The sequence below is a fragment of the Anolis carolinensis genome, chromosome 4 (assembly GCF_035594765.1).
Source record: "Anolis carolinensis isolate JA03-04 chromosome 4, rAnoCar3.1.pri, whole genome shotgun sequence".
NCBI classification, from domain to species: domain Eukaryota; kingdom Metazoa; phylum Chordata; class Lepidosauria; order Squamata; family Dactyloidae; genus Anolis; species Anolis carolinensis.
Genome location: NC_085844.1, coordinates 4,734,662 through 4,758,401, shown reverse-complemented (window position 1 = coordinate 4,758,401; position 23,740 = coordinate 4,734,662). Strand labels below are relative to the sequence as shown.

Sequence of the window (23,740 nt, the reverse complement as noted above, 5' to 3'; positions counted from 1 at the left end):
AATACAGTAGAGTCTCACTTATCCAATGTAAACGGGCCGGCAGAACGTTGGATAAGCGAATATGTTGGATAATAAGGAGAGATTAAGAAAAAGCCTGTTAAACATCAAAATAGGTTATGATTTTACAAATTAAGAACCAAAACATCATGTTATACAACAAAATTGACAGAAAAAGTAGTTCAATACGCAGTAATGTTATGTTGTAATTAGTACTGTATTTACGAATTTAGCACCAAAATATTATGATAAATTGAAAACATTGACTACAAAAATGTGTTGGATAATCCAGAACGTTGGATAAGTGAGACTCTACTGTACAGTAATTACTATGTAGCCTTACTGTGTATGGAACTACTTTTTCTGTCAAATTTGTTGTATAACATGATGTTTTGGTGCTTAATTTGTAAAATCATAGCCTAATTTGATGTTTAATAGGCTTCTCCTTAATCCCTCCTTATTATCCAACATATTCGCTTATCCAAGCTTCTGCTGGCCCGTTTAGCTTGGATAAGTGAGACTCTACTGTATTGTATTGTTCTTTCACTATTGTTGTTGTTGTTGTTGTTTTGCACTACAAATAAGACATGTGCAGTGTGGATTTGTTCGTATTTCTTTTTCAAATGATACAGTAGAGTCTCACTTATCCAACATAAACGTGCTGGCAGAATTTTGGATAAGCGAATATGTTGGATAATAAAGAGGGATTAAGGAAAAGCCTATGAAACATCAAATTACATTAAATTACATCACCAAAACATCATGTTTTACAACAAATTTGACAGAAAAAGCAGTTCAATACACAGCAATGTTATGTAGTAATTACTGTATTTACGAATTTAGCACCAAAAACCACAATGTATTGAAAAGATTGACTACAAAAACATTGGCTACTAAAAGGCAGACTGTGTTGGATAATCCAGAACACTGGATAAGCAAATGTTGGATAAGTGAGACTCTACTGTATATCTGTGGAAGGTCCAGGGTGGGAGACAGAACACTTGTCTCTAAAATATGTAACAACACTCTGAAACAGAGGAATCCCAGACACGAATCAATCAGGGCCAGCTAACACCTCCAAACACAGGATTCTCCCAAGCAGGAAAAAACCACAGGGCCATCAAATGTTAATCAAGGCAATTAATTATAGCATCTACACCAGCCTCTAATAAACAATAAACAAGAGTTCTTTCTCCACCCTGGACATTATTCCACAGATATATCAACCCCACTTGACTAGTTTCCAACAGACCTCACAACCTCTGAGGATGCCTGGCAAAGATGTGGGCGAAACGTCAGGAGAGAATGCTTCTGGAACATGGCCATACAGCCCGAAAGACTCACAGCAACACAGAGATTCCGGCCATGAAAGCCTTTGACAATACAGTATTCTCAAACTGTTTTTGGGGCGGCCTAACAAGAGGAGCTGGCACTGACTCCACAAACTCCTTAGTGGAAGTAAGTGTTTTTCTTTGTTTAAATGAGTGTTAAACCAATGAGAAATTGTTTAATGTTACTGGGTGCTGGCAGCAGCAAATCTATTATGTTGTCTTTTTTAAATATAGTTTATGAAAGCTGCAGAAAAATCTACAACAAACGCTTGAAAGAACCTTCAGAAGCTACCTGAAGAAGGGATTTTGATCCAGAAACAAGGGTTAAAAATACCCGGGAATCCTTGTTGTTTCTACATTCTTTTGTTCTACATTCCTTTATGTTTTACATTCCTTTTGCGCATCTCCAAAACATTAATTTACATGGGACTATGATAAAGTTATCTAAAGTGTGAACCACAATACATAGTTGTTTACTCCATTGACCAAGCATTTCTAAGACGTTTATCTACGTGGGACAAGACTGGAATTTAAAGTGTTGTACTCAGTTATTGAACAGACTTAATTGTTACTGAAAAAACATACAAACATGAATATAATGTTTGATGTAATGCTATAAACAGTTTGTATTTGTGTATTACTCATGCGCCTGTAAGGATTATAATTTGTCTGTTAGCATTGTTTTATTCTGTGTAATAGGACTACTGTATCTTTATACTGACTCAGTCCTGTCAGAGAAAGCCTGACTGGAACCAAGACACGCTACATCCACGGCGTTTTCTGCATCGATTCAACTTATATAAAATTTAGATTATTCTGTGAGACCTAAAATTTAGATTATTCTGTGAGACCTAAAATTTAGATTATTCTGTGAGACCTAAAATTTAGATTATTCTGTGAGAATGGGGCCTAGAGTCTAGATACACCCGTGTGGTCGGACTGGATTGGCGTTTGCTCCGCCCTGAGGGAAGTTTATCCAAGATGGAGAACGGGCACGCTAGGATCCCTCAGGCCTTGTGGAAATACAAGCATTTTTACGTCCCCGTGGTGTGCCTGTCCGTCCTGATTTACCTTTTCGTCTACAAGGAGAGAGCCAGGCAAAGCATGACAGGGTGGGGATTTCCAGAAGCCTCGCCTCCCTTGAAGCTTTTGCCGGAGGAGAAATACAAGTCCATGTTCCTGTACAACGGCCTCTGGCTAGGCCCCAAAAATGGCTGCGAATGTGTCAAGAAGGACAAGCTGGTGGTCTATCAAATGGAACGTTCTATCGACAAGGACAAGCTGGCTGCGGTCACAAAGAGACGCGAGAAAGAATTCAAGGATTATCAGAGAAGATATTCCTATCGGGAAAAGGACGTCGTCGTTGCTCGGCCCAACGTGCCTTTGAGCTACCCCATCCAAGGAGCCGAGGTGATGCCTTTCCACACCATTGTCATCCCAGGGCTTGGCTTCCATGGAGGACATGCGGAGGAGAAACATAAGGTGACCTTAGAGGCATCCTTGGGTACTTTGGACACACTTGCCGACGTCCCCCAATACGTTGTGAATGGGCGAGGGAAGAAAAAACTGACCATCTCCACTGTTCACGTGGAGCTTCTCAACCACATCTTGAAACACGTCACATACACGAGTACGGAGTATTTACTGCATGCAGTGGACTTCATGAGCTTTTCAACAGGGCATCACCACGTGATGTTCCCGGTGACGATCCGGCAGCCCTACATGCCGAAGTTGTTCGATCCAGGGCCGGATAACAACATCCGCGATTTAGTGACCATCACAACAAAGACTTTCTTCCGTTACCACAAGCTGCGGGCCCTGATCAAGAGCATCAGGAAGTTCTATCCGGATATAACCATCATTGTGGCCGACGACAACGAACATCCCGAGAAGATCGAAGAACCTCACGTCGAACATTTCATCATGCCGTTTGCAAAGGGTTGGTTTGCCGGGAGGAATCTCGCCGTCTCTCAGGTCACAACGAAATACTACCTTTGGGTGGATGATGACTTCTTGTTCACGGAGGAAACCAAGATCGAGGAATTGGTGGCCGTGTTGGAGAACACCAACTTGGACGTGGTTGGCGGCTCCGTTCAACGAAACGATTACAAGTTCCGGATCATTTACGAGGAAGGAGACGGCAGCAGCTGTGTACACCTCAGGTTCGGCTCTTACCACCGCTTAGAAGGCTTTCCTCATTGCGTGGTCGCCAGCAGCGTGGTCAACTTCTTCCTTGCCCGTATGGAGGAGACCAGATGCGTTGGGTTTGACCCAAAGCTGCGGAGAGTGGCTCACTCGGAATATTTTGTGGACGGGCTGGGGCGTTTGCGGGTCGGTTCCTGCAATCATGTCACTGTGGACCACCAGCCTCTTGATACTGCAAAGAATTCGGACGAGCGTAATGCTGAGCACACATATAGTAAATACCGGGACAGCACACCGGAACAGGTCCAGTTTAAGATGGCTTTGTGGTTCTTTAAGTACAGGATGAAATGCTTGTCATTCGGATGACTGCTCTCCTTCAAGGTTGCTTTCCGTATCCTGTTGCCCCAGGTGAAAAGTTTCTTTGTGGCAGTGGTTCTCACCTTGTGGGTCCCCATCTGTTTTGGTCTACAACTCCTAGAAATCCCAGCCAGTTTACAAGCTGTTAGGATTTCTGGGAGTTGAAGGCCAAAACATCTGGGGACCCACAGGCTGAGAACCACTGCTTTATGTTTCTTGGTCTGAACCAGGCATGGGCAAACTTGCGTCCTCCCGGTGTTTTAGACTTCAACTCCCACAATTCCTAACAACCGGTAGGCCGTTAGGAATTGTGGGAGTTGAAGTCCAAAACATCTGGAGGGCCCAAGTTTGCCCATGCCTGGTCTGGACTCCAGAGGTTATGGTTTGGTTTTACAGTCACAGATTGGCCATGGAATTATAATAAAACTATGTTCTGTTTACACTTCATTTTAAGGTACTATTGAGAAAGTTTAGTTAAGGCAGTGGTTCCCAACCTTTGGGCCTCCAGGTGTTTTGGACTTCAACTCCCAGCAATCCCAGCCAGTTTACCAGCTGTTAGGAATTGTGGGAGCTGAAGTCCAAAACACCTGGAGGGCCCAAATTTACCCATGGCTGGTCTGGACTCCAGAGGTTATGGTTTGGTTTTCCAGCCACAGATTGGCCATGGAATTATAATAAAACTATGTTCTGTTTACAGCTCATTTTAAGATACTATTGAGAAAGTTTAGTTAAGGCAGTGGTTCCCAACCTTTGGGCCTCCAGGTATTTTGGACTTCAACTCCCAGCAATCCCAGCCAGTTTACCAGCTGTTAGGAACTGTGGGAGCTGAAGTCCAAAACACCTGGAGGCCCAAAGGTTGGGAACCACTGGGTTAGAGGAAGGATTTCCACTTGGGTCTTCCTCCAAAATAATAGGTTTTGCACATCGTGGTATGTTGTAAACTGTCTTATGCTTTTAATGTATTTAGCTCAGGCATGGGCAAACTTGGGCCCTCCCTCCGGGTGTTTTGGACTTCAACTCTCACAATTAAAATAAATATATAAATTGTGGGAGTTGAAGTCCAAAACACCTGGAGGGAAGGCCCAAGTTTGCCCATGCCTGATTTAGCTTAATTTGTATGAATCTATGTGTCATATTATGTTTATTTATCTTTCATTTTTGGTTATTTTTCACAAGTTATATTGAGATTGTTTTACCTATTGTTTTGATTTGATTTGTTGTTTGTCTGTTTCTGGCACTGAATGTTTTCCACTTTTGTTACTCATTAGAAACAGCTCTGAGTCATCATCATCATCATCATCATCATCATCATCATCATCATCATCATCATTATTATTATTATTATTATTATTATCTTTAAAAAGTACCACTGGGTTTAAGTTGAGTTGTCAAAGGCTTTCATGGCTGGAATCACCGGGTTGCTGTGAGTTTTCTGAAATGTCTGGACATGTTCCAGAAGCATTCTTTCCTGAAGTTACACCCACATCTATGGAAGGCATCCTGAAGTTACACCCACATCTATGGCAGGTTGTAAGGGTTAAGCAAGTGAGATTTATATATCTGTGGAAGGTCCAGGGTGGGAGAAAGAACTCTTGTCTGTTTGAGGCAAGTGTTAATGTTTCAATCACCCTGATTAGTACTGAAAAGCCTTGCAGTTTCAGAACCTGGCTGATTCCTGCCTAGGGGAATCCTTTGTTGGGAGATGAAACATTCACACTTGCCTCAAGCAGACAAGAGTTTCTCCCACCCTGGACATCCTTGCAGATATATAAACTTCACTTGACCAGCCTGCAACAGACCTCCACAACCTCTGAGGATGCCTGCCATAGATGTGGGTGAAACGTCAGGAGAGAATGCTTCTGGAACATGGCCAGATCGCTCAGAAAACCCACAGCAACCCTGTTTAAGTTGCATTTTTATTGTAAGAATTGAATAAAACTTGTATTATTCTTGCTTTTAAAAGTGCCAAGTGGGTTCAAGTTGCATTTTCATTGTGAAAATTGAAAAAACATTGAATAATATTCAATAAATTGAATAATATTCTTTCTTTAAAAAGTTGAATTTGTTTTAGAATTTAATAAAACTCAAGTTCAAATTTAAAAGAAATGTATTCGTTTATTTCCTCTTGGATTCAAGCTGCATTCTTTTAAGAATTTAATTAAACTAAGTCCAAAAAAAAATGACTTTGGGGTCTTTCTTCCTTCTGTATTTAAAAAGTCGCAGCCAAAGAGAGCCGGAAGAAGCGGGCGGATGGTTCCTTCTATTTCTTTTCGTAGCTCTAGAGCCCAAGGGATGCCGCGCAGGACTGTGACGTATGCGGAAGAAGTGTCTGTCGGCGCGTCTGTGACGTCAGAAAACCAGTCTGAGGGAAAGATGGCGGAGAAGGAGCAGCTGAGGCGACAGATTCGCCTCCTTCAAGGTATTATACATTATATAGATACAATATAATAACACTAATAGTAATACAATATAATAATGTGTAATAATAATATAGTATCATATCATATTGTAATGCAATACGATATAATACTAAAAATAATACAATACAATAATATATAATACTAATGTTGTGCTATACTAATAATATAATATATCATATAGACATATAATTTTGATAATATTTCAATGTAATGCAATAGAATACTAATAATAATACAATACAATAATAATATATTTATTTATTTATTTATTTCTATATCGCCTTTCTCACCCCTGAGGGGACTCAAAGCGGATACGATATAATATTACTAATAATACAATACAATAATATATAATACTAATGTATTGCAATACTAATAATATAATATATAGACATATAATTTTGATAATATTGTAAAGTAGAGCAATAAAATACTAATTAGGTAAAAGGTTTTTCCCTGACGTTAAGTCCAGTTGTGACCGACTCTGGGGGTTGGTGCTCATCTCCATTTCTAAACCGAAGAGCCGGCGTTGTCCATAGACACCTCCATGTGGCCGGCATGACTGCATGGAGCGCCATTACCTTCCTACCAGAGCGGTACCTATTGATCTACTCACATTGGCATGTTTTCGAATTGCTAGGTTGGCAGGAGGACTGCTAGGTTGGCAGGTTGTAGTAGTAGTGGTTTATTTCGTGCTTAGACCATAGGTGTTTCACATGCAGCACATATAAATGAATACATAAAAAACAGATAATTAAATATAACATGAAATACACCATTGAAATACTAATTAATTGGGGCTAACAGCGGGCACTCATTCCGCTCCCAGGATTTGAACCTGGGACCTTTCGGTCTGCAAGTTCAGCAGCTCAGCGCTTTAACACACTGCGCCATTACCAGGGGCCCATATACAGTAGAGTCTCACTTATCCAACATAAACGGGCTAGCAGAACGTTGGATAAGTGAATATGTTGGATAATAAGGAGGGATTAAGGAAAAGCCTATTAAACATCAAATTACGTTATGATTTTACAAGTGAAACACCAAAACAACATGTTATACAACAAATTTGACAGAAAAAGTAGTTCAATACGCAGTAATGCTATGTAGTAATTACTGTATTTACGAATTAAGCACCAAAATATCACAATATATTGAAAACATTGACTACAAAAATGCGTTGGATAATCCAGAACGTTGGATAAGCGAGACATATATATATATATATATATATATATATATATATATATATATATTGCTTTTCTCACCCCTGAGGGGACTCAAAGTGGTTCACAACCCAAGAATGGCAAAATTCAATGCCTCACATAATATAAAATACATCACATATCCATAATAACATATAACTCTGAATTCAAACTATAAAAGTTCAGACAGATATAAACATAAAACATTAGGCATTGCACCTGTCCCGAGGCTGTCATTCAACTACAGTAGAGTTTCATTTATCCAAGCCTCACTTATCTAAGCTTTTGGATTATCCAAGCTATTTTTGTAGTCAATGTTTTCAATATATCGTGATATTTTGGTGCTAAATTTGTAAATACAGTAATTAAAGCATAACATTACTGCATATTGAACTACTTTTTCTGTCAAATTTGTTGTATAACATGATGTTTTGGTGCTTAATTTGTAAAATCATAAACTAATTTGATGTTTAATAGGCTTTTCCTTAATCCCTCCTTATTATCCAAGATATTCGCTTATCCAAGCTTCTGCTGGCCCGTTTAGCTTGGATAAGTGAGACTACTGTACGTCACTCCCCGAATGCTTGATTGAAAAGCCACATTTTAAGTTGTTTTCTAAATGTCAGGAGGGCGGGGGGCGATCAGATCTCATTGGGGTTCCATAGCTGAGGGGCCACCACTAAGAAGGCCCTGTCTCCCGTTCCCACCAATTGCACCTGCGAAGGAAGTGGGACTGAGAGCAGGACCTCTCCAGCTGATCTTAGTGTTCTAACTGCCTCAGAAAGGGAGACACGTTCGTATAGATAAGCTGGACCATAGCCATTTAGGTCTTTATAGGTTAACACTAGCATTTTGAATTGTTCTCCGTAGCAGACTGGCAGCCAGTGGAGCTGGCGTTATTTGGGTTGTATCCTCCCTTGTATGCTGCCCCAATAAGGAATCTGGCTGCTGCCTGTTGGACCACTTGAAGCTTCTGAACAGTCTTCAAAGGCAACCCCATGCTACAGCGCATTGTAGTAGTCTATTTGGGATAGACTATTTGGGATAGAACAAGAGTGTGGACTGCTGTGGCCAAGTGTAGCTTCTCAACGTACGGGCCCAACTGGCGCACAAGCTTTAATTGTGCAAAAATTCTCCTGGCCACTGCCGAGACCTGGAGTTCCAGGCTCAACAATGAATCCAGTAAAACTCCCAAACTGCGAACCTGCATCTTCAGAGGAAGTGTAACCCCATCTAACACAGGCTATACCGTGTTTGGCCTTACGATTGACCAGGACTATCTCTGTCTTGTTTGGATTCAATTTCAGTTTGTTCACTCTCATCCAGACCGTCACAGCTGCCAAACACTGGTTCAGGACCTGGACAGCCTCCTTAGTAGCAGATGGAAAGGAGTGATAAAGTTGAATGTTATCTGCTTACAGATGACATTGAACTCCAAAATTCCAGATGATTTCTCCCAACGGCTTCATGTAGACATTAAATAACATGAGGGACAATATATAATAATAAAATTATATGATATAATATTGATAATAATATTATAATGTAATTTAATAGTAATAATAATACAGTGTAGTCATATATAATAGTATTGTATAATATAATATTGATAATATTGTAACATAATACAATATAATACTGATAATAATATTGTAATGTAATACAATATAATGCTAATAATACATAATAATATTGTATCATATAATATTGATAATAACATTGTAATTTAATATAATATAATGCTGATAATAATATTGTATCATGTAATATTGATAATATTATAATGTAAAACAATATAATACTAATAATAATAATACAATAGTAAAGGTGAAGTTTTTCCCCTGACATTAAGTCTAGTCTTGTCCGACTCTGTGGGTTGGTGCTCATCTCCATTTCTAAGCTGAAGGGCCGGGGACCATAGACACTTCCAAGGTCATGCGACCAGCATGACTGCATGGAGTGCCGTTACCCTCCTGCCGGAATTGTACCTATTGATCTACTCACATTTGCATGTTTTTGAACTGCTAGGTTGTCAGAAGCTGGAGCTAACAGCGGGAACTCACCCCATTCCCCGGATTCAAGCTGCCGACCTTTCACTCAGCAAGTTTTTCAGCTCAGCGGTTCTAGGCTTTTTCTGTTGCTACATGTGTTTTTGAAGACATAACTAACTGTAGTGCTTTTCTTTTTCCCTTTTAGGTCTCATCAATGACCATAAAAATATTCATGGGAATGTACCTGTTCCCCCACCTTCTCTTAGATGGAGGAATCCCAGACCTGCCTTTACTAACCAGGGTTCATTCTCTACTCGATATTCCCAGCAAACACAGAGAGATTTTCCGCCTTGCCAGACCACTGCCAATGCCTGGAGAAATAAATACTCTCTTGTCAACGTACCACCTCGACCAACACCTCCTTCTTCAAGCAGTGTTTCTGCAAGGACTTCACGGACTACGTTGAACCATGGAAGCAGTGAGGAAGCTGGGCCACAACAGGTGCTTTCAGAAACAAATGAAGGAGCCACAATGGACAGAACTGTTGCTCGAGTTCAGGCTGCTTTGGCAGCTAGCAGTATTGCTGCACCAAAATCGCAGTGGGATACTTCAGCAGCATTAGGAGTTCCTTCTGCTTTTCAAGGACATGTAAGCAGCAGTGCTTCGACTTCAAATGCTGGTTCAAAAAAGAGCAAAGAACTGCCATATTTACTAGATTTCAAAACCGTGCCTAGGAGTAGGGATAATGATGCTCCCAAGGCACATCAGAAAATACCTATGACTGCAGAAGCCTTTCAGGGTGCATCAAAATTTGCCCCTAGCTTATGCAGGACTATCGGTGAGAGTGCCATTGCTTTGAAATCTGAGCCTCAACAATCTCTTACCACGCATGATCATGAGTCAAGTTATTTGCCAAAGAGGAAGACACCAGCACTACAGGCACCACTTTTGCACAGTTCCCAACAACCCCCTGGGGCAAAAGGCAAAGCCAACCCCTTCAATGTTGCGGATACATCTGTTGTTTGCACTAAGTCAGCATGCAAAGCATCTTCAACACCTGGAAAGAATCTCTCTGAGAGAAAGCATTCAGCACCTACTGTCCAAAAAACTCCAGTCTTGCCAACCTCCATCAAATCTCCAAGGTTCAGGAAAGCAAACTATACATGGGTGGCAAACTCAAGTAAATCCCCTCGGACTGTGAAAAGATGGGCTACTTCCAGAGGCTCTGAGAACACACACAAATTTTCTGTAAGCTCAAGGGCAGCTGCCAAGTTACAGCCCAGAGGGGAGTTGGGAGTGAAGCAGAAGAAGCCTGGCCTTCATTCGAAGCTTGGAGTTTCCTCCAGCCAGTATAAATGGAAGGCAACAAGTCTCCAGTCTTCTCCTTCCACATCCACGTCCTTGTTTACGTGGCATCACAAGAGACATGATGGGGCTGGAGTCTCCCCCAATGTGGATGCCAGCCCTTTCCTTCAGCCAGCAAGACGGATGCCTCTTGGTCACGGGGCACCAAGGCCATCCTGTGGGAATATGGGCTTTTACAAATTGAAAAGCCGGACTAAAATCATCAAGAAGAAAGGAAATGCCTGGTAATTATATTGATTCTGTTGTTTGTAAGGGCCACAGGCTGTTCAAGCCTCTTCCTGCTGTTCTTTTTGTTGCTCTGGGCTTGCATATGGAGCAGTGAAGTCGACAAACACCCTTTTGTTTTTCGTAATATCTGGGATGAATGGTATTCCCTAGCTTCAGGACACTTAGGCTACACTTCAGTCAGTGACATACACGTGCTTAACATACATTTATGCTTTTTTTTTTTAACAAACGAGATGCAATAGGGATCTTTGTTTCCTGTCCAAACCTCTCACTCCAGTCCCTGGTACAGGGAATGGCAGGTAGGCCAAAGCCAAGAAGGGGGGCCCACCTCTCATTTCCACCATAGTTTACTAGAGAGAGGAAGAGGAAAGAGACTGTTGTTCAACTTCAGCTGTTTTGAGTGCATTTTTGCAGCAGTTTCTGCTGGTCAGTCATCTTCCTTCATGGAGTAGCTCCGTAAATGGAGAAGGATCTCAGCCTAGGTTTGTGTCTTTGCAGTGTCATGGGATCAAGTGTGGACATTTTGTGAAGATCAGTCAAGTCATGGCAACTCAGGTGGGATGTGGTGGAGCTGGAAAAATGTAGTGTGGCCCTCTTATCTGCAGACTCAATAGCCAAGATTTTATTGACCCATTTTACAAAAAAACAATCATCTCCCCTATAAGAGTTTCTCTAGGTCCCAAAGTGCGATTCTGTGGAATGCTTCTGTTCCAAGTACTGTATAGTCAAAATAAAGAATTTGCTTTTATCTCAGGTTCAGGTATGGCATACTAGATTTGTACTGTATTTTAAGGTATCAAGCTCACATTTTAAAAATGAGTGTAGGTGGTACCTAGATTTTTCCATGCTGGGAGAACGGTGGGATATAAATCAAGTAAATAAACAATATGTAGACAGAATTGCTGTGAGTTTTCTAGGCTGTATGGCCATGTTCCAGAAGCATGTTCTCTTGACGTTTCACCCACATCTATGGCAGACATCCTCAGAGGTTGTGGGGTCTGTTGGAAACGAGGCAAGTGGATGTAGACATCCTGAGTAGTAGCATGGTGCCATCTTCTATCAATGTTCCAGTTCCTCCTTTAACCCATCCAAGTTTGCAGCTTTAACTTTGTCTTATGGTAGTGGAGTCTATCAAGTTTAATGTGAAGAAATACAAACATATGTGCATCCTACATTCCCTGCTACTTCGCTTCAGTGGATGGTACTGGATTTGGGTTTCCAGAGAGGGAGAAAGAAGCCGATCTCAGTTGACTTTCTCTGCACAATTTCCCCATGTCAGACGGGGCTGGACAAGGAAGAGGTCAATGAGCAAAATCCCTTGGGTGTATCGGATTCTGTTTCTCATGTAATTTGATTGGATTTGGCATGGGATATAGGACTATTTAAAAAATGGTAGTCATTGAGCTTTCAGTTCCAGTGAATGTGTTCATGTTCACAGCTGCAATATGGTTGTAGGTATTAATTTATTTCTTGCACTTATATCTGCCTTTTAAAGGAAGCAGATGATGACAACATTTTATCAAATGACGTTTTTCTCCTTCCAGCTCCCCAGTTGACAAGAGGAATGCTGCCTTCTCCACTGTGGTCCTCAAAAGCCGCTATTCCCTCAGGAAAAAGAGCTCTCCTCGGGGAAAGTCCTCCCCCACAGCAAGGAGGGCTGGGACTAAGGGCCTTGTGCAAATTGGCAAGCACAGACTGCGCCGACTGCCGGCATCGCGGGCCCATGCTTCGGCAAGAGAAGGTAAGGGCAAACTTGAAAGCAGGCTCCTTTAGTTTGGTACTTCTGTTATCATTGTTGCTTTCCAACCGGTGCTTGTTCTAAAATCTGTAAGTCATGTTTTTGCAGTATGCTGCAGGGAAGCATGTTGTAGGATGAAGGTCTGCCATCTGGTTTAGTCAGCTCTGTTTGTGGCCCCTTTTCACGAGGGTCACAAGGCCTTTCCTTTTCAGTTTTGGGATGGGTAACAGTAGAATTGCCAGAGGGTCATGTAGAGGGGTTACACCAGTTTGATCTGAAATGATATAACATCCTTTTTTATTATAGGAATTGGCAGCATTTCATCTGACTTTTTTTTAGTGGGTTTGAAGGTTTGGTAGAGGTTGTGATGATATAAACCAGTGACCTTAGTGCGTGGTTTTTAAATGTTTTGGTTGGAAATCTTTTTGAAAAGGAGGGAGATTTAAGAATTTCAGGGTCTTAATTATCTGGTTCTGGGACTTGCTTGTGGCCCGCAGACTGCATTTTGTCCATTCTTGGTGTTCCTCTAATAGGTTGTGGTAACACATCTTTGTGTATTGAGTTGTTCAGCTACCATCTAGGGACAGGATGAGTATATAGGCATTGGGGAGGAGAGGCAAGGAGACAAAGGGGATCAAGGAAAGTCATGTTTTGGTGGAGGAGCAATATTGCAAAGGGATTTCTATTACTGGACTGTACTGGGCAACAGCTTGCCCACCCACCTGCCCTGTGAGCGTATCCAGTGGACAGCAAGAAGTCTGTCATCAAGGGCAGTTTGTTTTATCTGCTTCCTTTCACACCTGCAAAGTTGAAGCAGTAGTGGTACCAGTGGTGAGTGGGGTGCTGCAAAGGGAAGCTTACATGGCCTTCACCCTTGGCTCTCTTTCTCTCTTCACACTCAATAAACAAGAACCGAGAGAGGGCAGAAGTTGAAACTTGGTTTTCTCTTGCTGTTCCTTGTCACCTTCAAAGCCTTCCAGATTGTTAAGTGTGTTGCTGTTTGCTGCTGATCGTGTTACTGAATTTCCTTGTCATTTTTAAAAGATTTTTTAAAGGGAGCTTAGAATGATGAAAAAAAGAAGTTGGGGCATATACAGCTCATTTTCCACACCTTTCTCACCTTTGGTCTACTTGCTTGGGCATATTTATGGAAGGCTGGTAGCGTGAGCCACCTTGGTGCCCTTTTCAGCCAAGCTGAACTGTATTTCATTCAATTTGTTTGAACGTTTGGAGCCTTTGCTTCATCAATCATTTGTCAGCATCTCCCCCCTCCCTCAACTATAGTTGGATCCGTGAGTCGCTGTTCAATAAGTTTTGTTATGAGAGTCTCTTGTGTTTTTCTTATTCATTTCCCCAGAGAAGATTTAGATCCAGTAGTTGCTTTTAGTTGTGCACGGATGTGAACCACTGTTTAGGTTGGGTGTTCCTTATTCCAAAATACTAACTTGTTCACATGGGTGGCTAAAAAAAGCGAACCTTTGCTTTCTGATGGTTTATGTACACAAACATTGTTTCATGTGGAAATTATGAAAAATAATACATAAACAATAATCTTTAGGTTATGTACAGAAAATATAAATGAATCCCATGTTTAGGCATGGGTTCCCTCTCCAAAAGACATAATTATGTACATGGAAATATTCCAAAATATGGAATACTTTTGGTCCTAAGCATTTTAGATAAGGATGCTCAGCCTGTATTGTTTTAATTAGAGTGTGAAAATATGATGATGGAAACATATTTCAAATTTGCTCTGATGCTCAGATCAGCTCAGTGTACTTCCTCCTCTAACTTATAGATTTGTTTGTGAGGAATATTTGGGGAGGACATGGTACGGTGCTCACTGGTGCAGTTGAATTAAATAGTTTAGGAGTAATGTTTCACTGCCTAGGTTCAGCAAAGGCCCCAGGTCAGTGGTGTGTTCTGGATGTGTTCTTTGGACAGAGTACCTGAATCTTAAACATTATTCTGTTGGGTTCTTTTGGAACTTTGGGGAATTCTGAAAACCAGTTGGAAACATTGTGTAGGGCCTGCACTTCATATAAAGGAGTGTTTTAATTAATTCTGAGATGTTTCTGTCTGGATTGTGATAGGCAGAAAGATGAGAGGGATTTTTATTTTTATATAAAACCAGGCTTTTGGCTAAAGTGTGGGAAATTTTGAACCAAAAAACTTGTTCTCTCAAACAGCTCTGGCAGATATTGATTGGGCTTTTTAATTCATATGTCATGAAGATGTTGAACAATTATGTGCCAGTGCTATGTCAGTGCAATGTAGTCATTTGAGTATTGGGATGTCACTTTTGTAAACCAGGTTTCGAATCTGTACTGAGCTGTGGGAACTGCATTGGGGAGGGCAAGTCACATTTTCTCAGCTTCAGAGGAAGGGAGAAAAATCTCTTTTGAATAAATATCACCAAATAAACTCTCTCCCTTAGGGTTCTTTTAACTTGAAATTATTTGGAGACACATGACAGTCACAGCAGAACTGTTTCAGTATCAACAAATTTGCTAAGGCTTTGTTTCTCTCTCTCTCTCTCTCTCTCTCTCTCTCTCTCTCTCTCTCTCTCTCTCTCTCTCTCTCTGTCTCTCTCTCTGAAATTTAGAAAATGAAGTATAAATATTAGTTTAATGCCCTGAAGTTTTTGGTTTCATCCCAGGCTCTGCCATAGGTTCCCAGTGCAACTTTGGCACAGTCATTTGCCAGATTTTCAGTATTTATAAAGCAAAACAGATCTATTTTTCTGCCATTTAACTTCAAGACTCCAGAGAAACTGGTTTAGATGAACTGGGAAGCTTGTGGCCTGAAGGGATTATCTTGTCCTATAGGTCCTTTTTTGACCAAGCTGGGTTCTTCTTCTGGGTTCTTCTTTGACTTCTGCTCCTTTAGGCGTCAAGGCTGGTTAGTCCAGGAAAAGCTCTTCTGGAAGATTCTTTGTTTTTTGGGCAAAGGAAATCCATTATATTGAAAATTCAATAGAGCTTGCATGCTTTAGGCTAGAAGTCCACCAGTGAGTGACTGGCCCTTTGCTATGGGCCACCAAATAAATGCCTGTTGGGGTTGCATTTTTGCAAAAAACAACTAAGGGGGACCTCAGGCAGTGTGATTATTTTAAGCCGTTAATCTAATTGCTAAATCTTTCAAGCATGTAGGTATGTTTTAAAGAAGACCTTTTTCAGCCTTTTAAAGTTGTTTTAGCTTGCTTGAATTGTTTAATATGTTTTTATCCTGTTTAAATTATGTATTGATTTTAGTTTGGCATTGTTAAATTGTTTATATTGTTTTATCTGTTTGTTGCCTTGAGATCTGATGGTAAAAAGAGTTGGATAAAATAATTAAATGCCAGTTCTTTATATTTTAGTTATTTTAATTATAAAAGGCCTGCTGGGGATTCAGATGCCTTACCCCTGACCTTTTCAATAAAAACATAGCATTACACACCAATTCTACATTAGGTGAGAGCATTGCTCTTTTGATAATGGAGTAGAAACTATCCTAACTCTGTGATGTTGTATTCTTCTTATGAAGTTTACCTAAAGAAAAGTTGCAAAGCCAACAATAACACCCCCTCTTAAAGGAAATAAAAATATTTGCTTGCTGAATGCAAGAAATTGTGAATGCTCTAGAAATTGAAATCCTCATGAAAGTTTGCTTTCTTTTAAAATAAATGAAATTGCTGATTTTGCCATCCCCAAATACATATCTCAACATCTGTTGGGCTACATTTCCCAGCGAGAACAGAAAGAGTTGAACTTAGCTCTCATCTCATACACCCTTTTGGCTTTCTTTCATGCAAATTCTCACCATCAGTATGCATATCGGGTGCATCTACACTGGAATGAGTGCAGTTTGATAGCTTTTGTACTGCCTTGGTCAGTGCTATAGAATAATTTTATAAGTTCTTTAGTCTTCTCTGCCAAAGGGTTCTGGTGCCGCACCAAATTACAATTCCCATGATTCTGTTAACATTGAGCCATGGCAGTTAAGATGATGCCAAACTGCAACAATTTTATAGTGCAGGTGTACCCACTGGTTTTAGGAGCCATGGTAGTGCAATGGATCAAACCCTTGTGCCACTTAAACTGCTGACTTGAAGGTTGCCGGTTCAAATCCACGAGATGGGGTGAGCTTCCGTATGTCAGCTCTAACTTGTGGGGACATGAGAAGCCTCCCGGGCATCCGCTGGGCAACGTCTCTGTAGACGGCCAGTTCTATCACACCAGAAGCGACTTGCAGTATGTTCTCAAGTCGCTTCTGACACAATTTAAAAAAACATTTATTTATTAACTACTACTATGGTTGTTAATTGCATGGATGAAAATTGAACAGTTCTCCCATACCTTTAATGGTTGTACAGAAGAGGGAATTGTGCTTCTTATGCAACCAGGTAACCAACATGATCTGTTGAAATTCTATCAAATGCACTACTGATAAAGGAAGAGGAAGCATTTCTGGATTTCACTCGGGCCCGGGCTGTGGCGCAGGCTGGTGAGCAGCCAGCTACAACCAGCTGCAACAAATCACTCTGACCAAGAGGTCATGAGTTCGAGGCCAGCTCAGAGCCTGCGTTTGTCTCTGTCTTTGTTCTATGTTAAGGCATTGAATGTTTGCCTTATATGTGTAATGTGATCCGCCCTGAGTCCCCTTCGGGGTGAGAAGGGCGGAATATAAATACTGCAAATAAATAAATAAATAAATAAATAATACCTTCTGCGTCAGGTTGCCTATCAACTTAAGGCAATTTCATGAATTTCATAGAGTTTTTATTACACCAAGAATACCCAGATGTGGTTTTGCTAGTTTCTTCTTCTGAAATAAAGCCCAGTGATATTCCTTGGCAATCTCCCATCCAGGTGTTAATCAGGGCTGACCTTACTTAGCTTACAAGATTAGGTGGGACCTGGTGCTTTTAAGATAGTTAGGCCCTGGGATCAATACAGCACTATAAAAAGCCCTTCTCTTTTTTCACAATCAATTCCCAAAGGTCGCTGGAATGTCTCTGTGTTTATGTGCCTTCAATCCCTTGTTGACTTATGGTGACCCCATGAATTTAATAGGGTTTTCTTTGGCAACCAATAGTCAGACATGGTGTTGCCTCTGAAATTTAGCCTACAGCATGTGATATTCATTAGCTTTCTCCCATCCAAGTACTAACCTGGATCGATCCTGCTTAGCTTCCAGTATCACCTTTATAAGATATTTTCATCGTTTGTCAGCACGACCCTCTCAAACTTCTGTTTGAATTATAACAATGTCTGGAATTTCTTTTTCTGGAATCAAAATACATATACATATTGGCTCTTGAATGCTGTATACTTCTGTTGTTTTTCATTAGGCGCCCTGTTCACCAGCAGTTACTGACAATTTACAAGAACTGGATGGACTAACTGGGCACTTGTTTCATTGAGTCATGCTGGGGAACGTGAGCTCAGAGTGTGTTAACTGATGAGTAGATTTTACAGCTTATGAATGAGAAATAACACATACAACCATTTTGTTAGGTATTATCCTTTGTAATATGTTTCAGGTTTCACAGTTTATGTTCTGCAAAGATGCTGCAATATAAGTATCTGTTCCAAGTGACTTAATTTTTTCAGGAACAGGTCTATATCGCCCCGTTCCTGTACTTAACTTTTTCATTCCTTAAAAACTGCATTTTTAAGGCAGTTGGATTGCTTCATTAAGTTGCAGTCTTGCATTTTGTGGACAAATAAAAGGGTGGCTCGTGTTGGGACTGTGAGAAAGGATTTAAAATTGCTGTTGGATTTGCTGAGATTGCTTTCCCCCTTTTGCAGTGTTTTGAAACAAATGTGGAGGATCATAGCTTAACTTGTATCCATCGAGACAGGAAAGTATGTGAAACATAAATGTAGAATTGTTGGTTTTCATTGGAAAAAGTGAGACAGGTGTGGATTTGTTTCACACTTTGGCTGCAGATGCATGACAGCTACTTCAAGCCCATGCTCCAAAAACCTGCTTCACTGTATTTTCTGAATCTATCTATTAATTTTTTTTGTGACCTTGGGTGCATCTACACTAGGTATGGGCAAATCCAGGCTCGCGAGCTGGATGCGGCCGCTTGGGCTTTGTTCTCAGGCCCTCCTCTCTCTCACCGTCCTATCCTTCTTCCTTCCTTCTATCTTTCCTCCTTCCCTCCTTTTCTCCCTTTATCTCCCTCCTTCCCTTCCACCCTTTTGTGTGGTGGAATCTTCTTCTCTGGAGGCTTTTCCGTAGGGGCTGTCTATCGGGAGTGGTTTGATTGTGCCTTCTTGCATGGCAGGGGGTTGGACTGGATGGCCTTGGGGGTCTCTTCCAGCTCTAGGATTCTATATCAAGAGTAGGCAATACGGGGTCTAATGGATACACTTTTTCTTTCCCATCTACCTTCTCATCCTGTCCAAGGCCAGTCCTTTTGGGATCCAGACATTTCCCATCTTTCCTTCACTTTCTGCCTCTGAAAGGGAAGAGGAAGGGGAGGAAAGGGCAGGGGGGGACTTGGGGAGAACCTGGCCTGCCCACCCCGCTCTGTCCCGCCAAGCGGCCCCCAAGTTAAAAAGTTTGCCCATGCCTGATTTACACTTTAGAATTGATGTAGCTTTACACCTCTTTAACTGCCATGGCTCAATGCTATGGGAGCATAGAAGCTTTTGTTTTACAAGGTCTTGTCCTTTACTGGTATCTCACCAAACAACAGATCCTGGGATTCCATTGAGACATGGCACTTAAAGTGGTGTCAAACTGCTTTAATTCTGCAGTGTTGATGCACCCCTTGTTTACAGATTTGGGTTTGACTCAAGCAAGTTCAAGCAAGAGCAGATTAAAACCCAGTGAACTCAGAAAAAGAAGTCTCAGGCAGAAGCAAGCTGTTTGTGTATTAATAACTGTTTTCTTTTTAACTATACTCTGATGTTGTTTGACCACATGCACCTTGGTTTTCATCTGTGAAATGCTGGAGGGTATGATTTTTGTACAATGCACAGCAAGGGGTGGGAAGTTGGCAACATTTGACTCCTGCAGTCGAGATGCTGGCTTCCATACTGACATTTCTGACTTTTAGGGTAGGCTGTCAGGGCTGTTAGCCAAGTGGCAGGTATCCATCTTGGCACAGAAGTGGAGCATCAACAGCAATATGCGCAGAACAGTTAAAGCCACCAGGGGTTGCAAAATGATATTTTGGGATTGACTATTAACAGCAAGCTGTCCTAAAATATTTGCCAACAAGCCAAAGCCAGGATGACTTATGTAAGAGTTCTTGTTCATTGAATAGAGAATTGTGGCCTTTTGTATGTGATTTAAAGAGACTAAAATATAATTTGAAAATTCATCCACATTATCTGGCAATAATTATGTTGGTTGGTTTCTGCTGGAGCAGACCCATAGAATCAGCTGCTCAGTAGTGAGTCAGTATGTAAGTAAGCCTAATTGATTAAAGTGGCCCTATTCTCGCCAGCACTAACTGCAAAATTTTGGCCTCATATTGCAGATCAGTCAAGTTCCAGAACCAACACATTTATCCTATTTACTTGAATCTAATGCTCCCCTTTATTGGCTCAATTATTTCACCAAAATTAGGGTGCGCATTAGATTGTGTCATCTTAGTGCTGAGTCAAAGAAAAAGGGAAACTGGTTCAGGAGCACTTGTAGCTCCTATTTGAGGGACAGTCATCTCTAATTTAATGGCTATGGCTATGCAATGCTGGGATTTGTTGTTTGAGGCATCAATATTCTTTGGCAGAGAAGACTCAAGACCGTGTCAAACTACAGCCCCAATGATTTCATAGCATTGAACCAAGGCAATTAAAGTAGATTTATTCTACAGCATAGAGGCACCTCAAAGTTTTCCTTTCTGTGGCTGAAATCTTTGGTGTCTTGACATATTTGTTTTTTAAGGACTCCTAAGCAGTTAGCAACTGTTATGTGTACCTTTTTTTGGCCAATTGCCACTCTTCATTACATTTGGTAGCAAATACTTTTATGGTTTCAAGGTTTTGAAAATTGCAGTGTGCATTAGATTCGATGCTGCATTAGACTCAAGATATGGGAGGAGTTAGTTGCTTTTGTAAACAATACACCTGAGTTTTCAAGACTACTGTGATCTTGGATTGAGCTTTGGAAGGATTTGTTATGGGATTTTTAGTATTTTACATTTTGGAAAATGAAAATTCATGGTTATTTACTAGAATAAAAGGAAAGGAAAATCTATTTATGCTATTCTGGAAAACATTGCATTGTTGTGAGCATTGATTTGATATGTAATGAGAGGTTTTGGGCCATATGATCGTGCATTCATGCTTATTGTACAATAATAAAGATTATTTTTTAAAAGTATTCCAAACTGTTCACAGGAAAAAACTTATTAGGGAATTATTAGGTGCCTTCTTAGAATCATAGAATCATAGAGTTGTAAGAGACCTCATGGGCCATCCAGTCCAACCCCCCGCTAGGAAGCAGGGAAATCACATTCAAAGCACCCCCGACAGATGGTCATCCAGCCTCTGCTTAAAAGCCTCCAAAGAAGGAGTCTCCACCACATTCCCTCTGAGGCAGAGAGTTCTACTGCTGAACAGTTCTCACAGTTAGGAAATTCTTCCTAATGTTCAGGTGGAATCTTCTTTCCTATACTTTGAAGCCGGTTTTCTGCGTCCTAGTCTCCAGGGCAGCAGAAAACAAGCTTGCTTCTTAATGCCAGCTTTTTCATAACCTCATTTTGTTTGTTACTAAAGAAAAAACAACAATAATCCATGCAGATGGCAGTGAAATCCAGCTCCATTTCATAAAATCACAGAGTTGTCATTCAGGAATACACAACCAAAGCACCTCTGACAGACGGCCATCCAGCTTCTCTTTAAAAACCTCCAAAAACAGATTCCACCAGACTCTAAGACAATGGATTTCACTGTCAAATTGTACTGTCTGGAAGTTCTTTCTAATGTTAGGTGGAATCTCTTTTCTTTTAATTTGAATCAATTTCTCTGTTGCACAGGTGTTAAATGCAAGCCCCGTGGGCTAAATCTGGCCTGCCATGTCATTTTATATGGCCCGCGAAGCTTTCAATGCCAGGGCAACACAGTTATGTTTATACAGTCATACAATTACAAATGACCCTTTGGAGGCAGCCATAAGGCTGATGTGGCCCTCAATGAAATTAAGTTTGACATTTCTGCTGTATTGTGTTCTAATCTCTGGAGCAGCAGAAAACAATCTTGCTCCCCTCCTCAATGTGACACCCTTTCAGTTATTTCAACATGACTATTATGTCCCCTGTCAACCTTCTCTTTTCATAGCTAAACATTCCTAGCTCTGTGAGCTGCTCCTCATAGGGCTTGACTTCCAGATCTTTGAGAGTTTTATTCCTTGATGAAAAGACTGGGGAAAGGAGGGGTGGTGGGACGCGCTCTGCATGTCATGTCGCGCGTGGTGAACCTTCCCTCACCCCGGTTAAAATCAATGCTGTGACATTCCCCCAGCGCTCCCAACGCCCTGGCACATGAGTCTCGACTTTGCTGACGTCTGCTGTGTTCAGCACAAGACCCCGGTGTGATGCTCCTGCTGAACGGAAAAGGCAAAGGGTTTGACACTGATATTTCTTCACTCCCTTTCTGTCCTCCGGCGGCATCGGCTAGCGAAGGAGAAGCCCCTGGCCGACCTCCCTCCGGGGCTGGTGTGAACGGCGTTTCCTAAGCGGAGGCCCCGTGGGTACGATGCCGGGCCAGGCGCCAGCCAAACAAGTCTGCCAGCCCCGTGGTCCTTGTTTCTGGAGGGAAGGCGACTCACGTGACGACGCTCCCCCTCGGACTGCAGAGGGCAGTCTTGTCCCTCGTATTCTCCTTCGTCCACCTTTTTTTCTGGTAATTGATTGCCTAATTTCCTCTTTATGTGAAAGAAAGCAGATATCAAGTAATTTGCAGCAATAACCTGCTAATGCTGGGCCAGTATCAAAACTCCCATGTTCATTTCAAGTGGCAGATAAAACACTAATATATAATTATCCTTGCAAATTGGATTGTTTTAAATAACCAAAAGACTATGGCCAGGAGAAAACTATCCCATTTCCCTTGAGTTAGTATTGCGGCATAATTGCTGCGTTCAATCAATTTCCTTGGCATTAGAAATTCCATCACAATCAACATTAAGCTATATTCATTGTGATGGCTAAGAGCCGGGCCATTTCTCCTCTTTTCCTTAACTGGCAAAATTAATCAGGGAAAAGATTTTAAACATTTACCCGTGCGAAAGAGGTCAGCTCTGCCACTATATTGCTCAGCAGATAAGGGGGCTAATAAAAAGAAAATTGAATTACTAATGATCGCCAGGAACCGAGTATATAAAACCTGGCAATCGCCCGCTTCAGGAGGAAAGGAGAATCAATTTTCTTCGGACAAGGTGGGCTCATTTTTTATTTTGGCGCATATTATCAGCAATTTAATTTGAAAGCGCATAAACAGGAGGAAACAGTTAGGAAATAATGAGCCTGAAGGTGTAAAGTGCTACAGGATATATGCTGTACACAATTTATTTGGCACAACAGATAATCACTTTAATTGAATTCAAAACTGCATTGTTCAGCAATGTGGCCTCCCTTTTTTCGCCCAAGGGGGATTGCAGAATATTTCCAAGGTACACAAAGAATAATGCACTGGGATGTGTGGATATGTGTGCATGGAGGCACATGTGTGCACCCTTTCATGCGTGTCCCTTAATTGTAATGCCCCCCTTCCCTTTTGCAAGGTACAGTGAACACTCTCCTGTTCATAGTGTAATATTTAAAAGGTAATATGAACCATTCTCTCTCTCAGCTTATTTGAGGATGACAGTGACTATATTGTCCTGCTACAATAAAAAAAAATCTAGGTTTTGCTTTGACTGAAAACTTGAACTCAATAGAAGTCTCTTTGCCAATTGACAAAAATGATCTTTGTCTCCAACCTCTTTTCTCCACTCACTCTACACATCTTGCATAGTT

General features: G+C 41.2%; 2 protein-coding genes across 3 annotated transcripts in view; both read left to right on the top strand.

Annotated features, from left to right (window-relative positions):
* Positions 1-650: 650 nt before the first annotated feature.
* LOC100565535 (beta-1,4 N-acetylgalactosaminyltransferase 2-like) lies at positions 651-4,391 on the top strand. Its single transcript, XM_016997936.2, has 2 exons — positions 651-1,455; positions 1,563-4,391. Exon 2 carries the CDS (start codon positions 2,310-2,312, stop codon positions 3,837-3,839), a length of 1,530 nt encoding a protein of 509 aa, XP_016853425.2. The 5' UTR covers positions 651-1,455; positions 1,563-2,309; the 3' UTR covers positions 3,840-4,391.
* Positions 4,392-6,107: 1,716 nt separating this feature from the next.
* The window catches only part of zc3h3 (zinc finger CCCH-type containing 3), a 310,944-nt gene continuing 293,311 nt past the window's right edge, over positions 6,108-23,740 (top strand). For both annotated transcript variants that reach the window (XM_062979914.1, XM_016997937.2), the window contains exons 1-3: positions 6,108-6,249; positions 9,652-11,035; positions 12,584-12,780. In XM_062979914.1, the coding sequence (XP_062835984.1) occupies positions 6,123-6,249; positions 9,652-11,035; positions 12,584-12,780 (1,708 nt within the window). In that variant the 5' untranslated portion in view covers positions 6,108-6,122. The remainder of the gene's footprint in view (positions 6,250-9,651; positions 11,036-12,583; positions 12,781-23,740) is intronic.

Coding starts and splice junctions, on each gene's coding strand:
- LOC100565535 (XM_016997936.2), top strand. CDS start 2,310: ATGGAGAACGGGCACGCTAGGATCCCTCAGGCCTTGTGGAAATACAAG.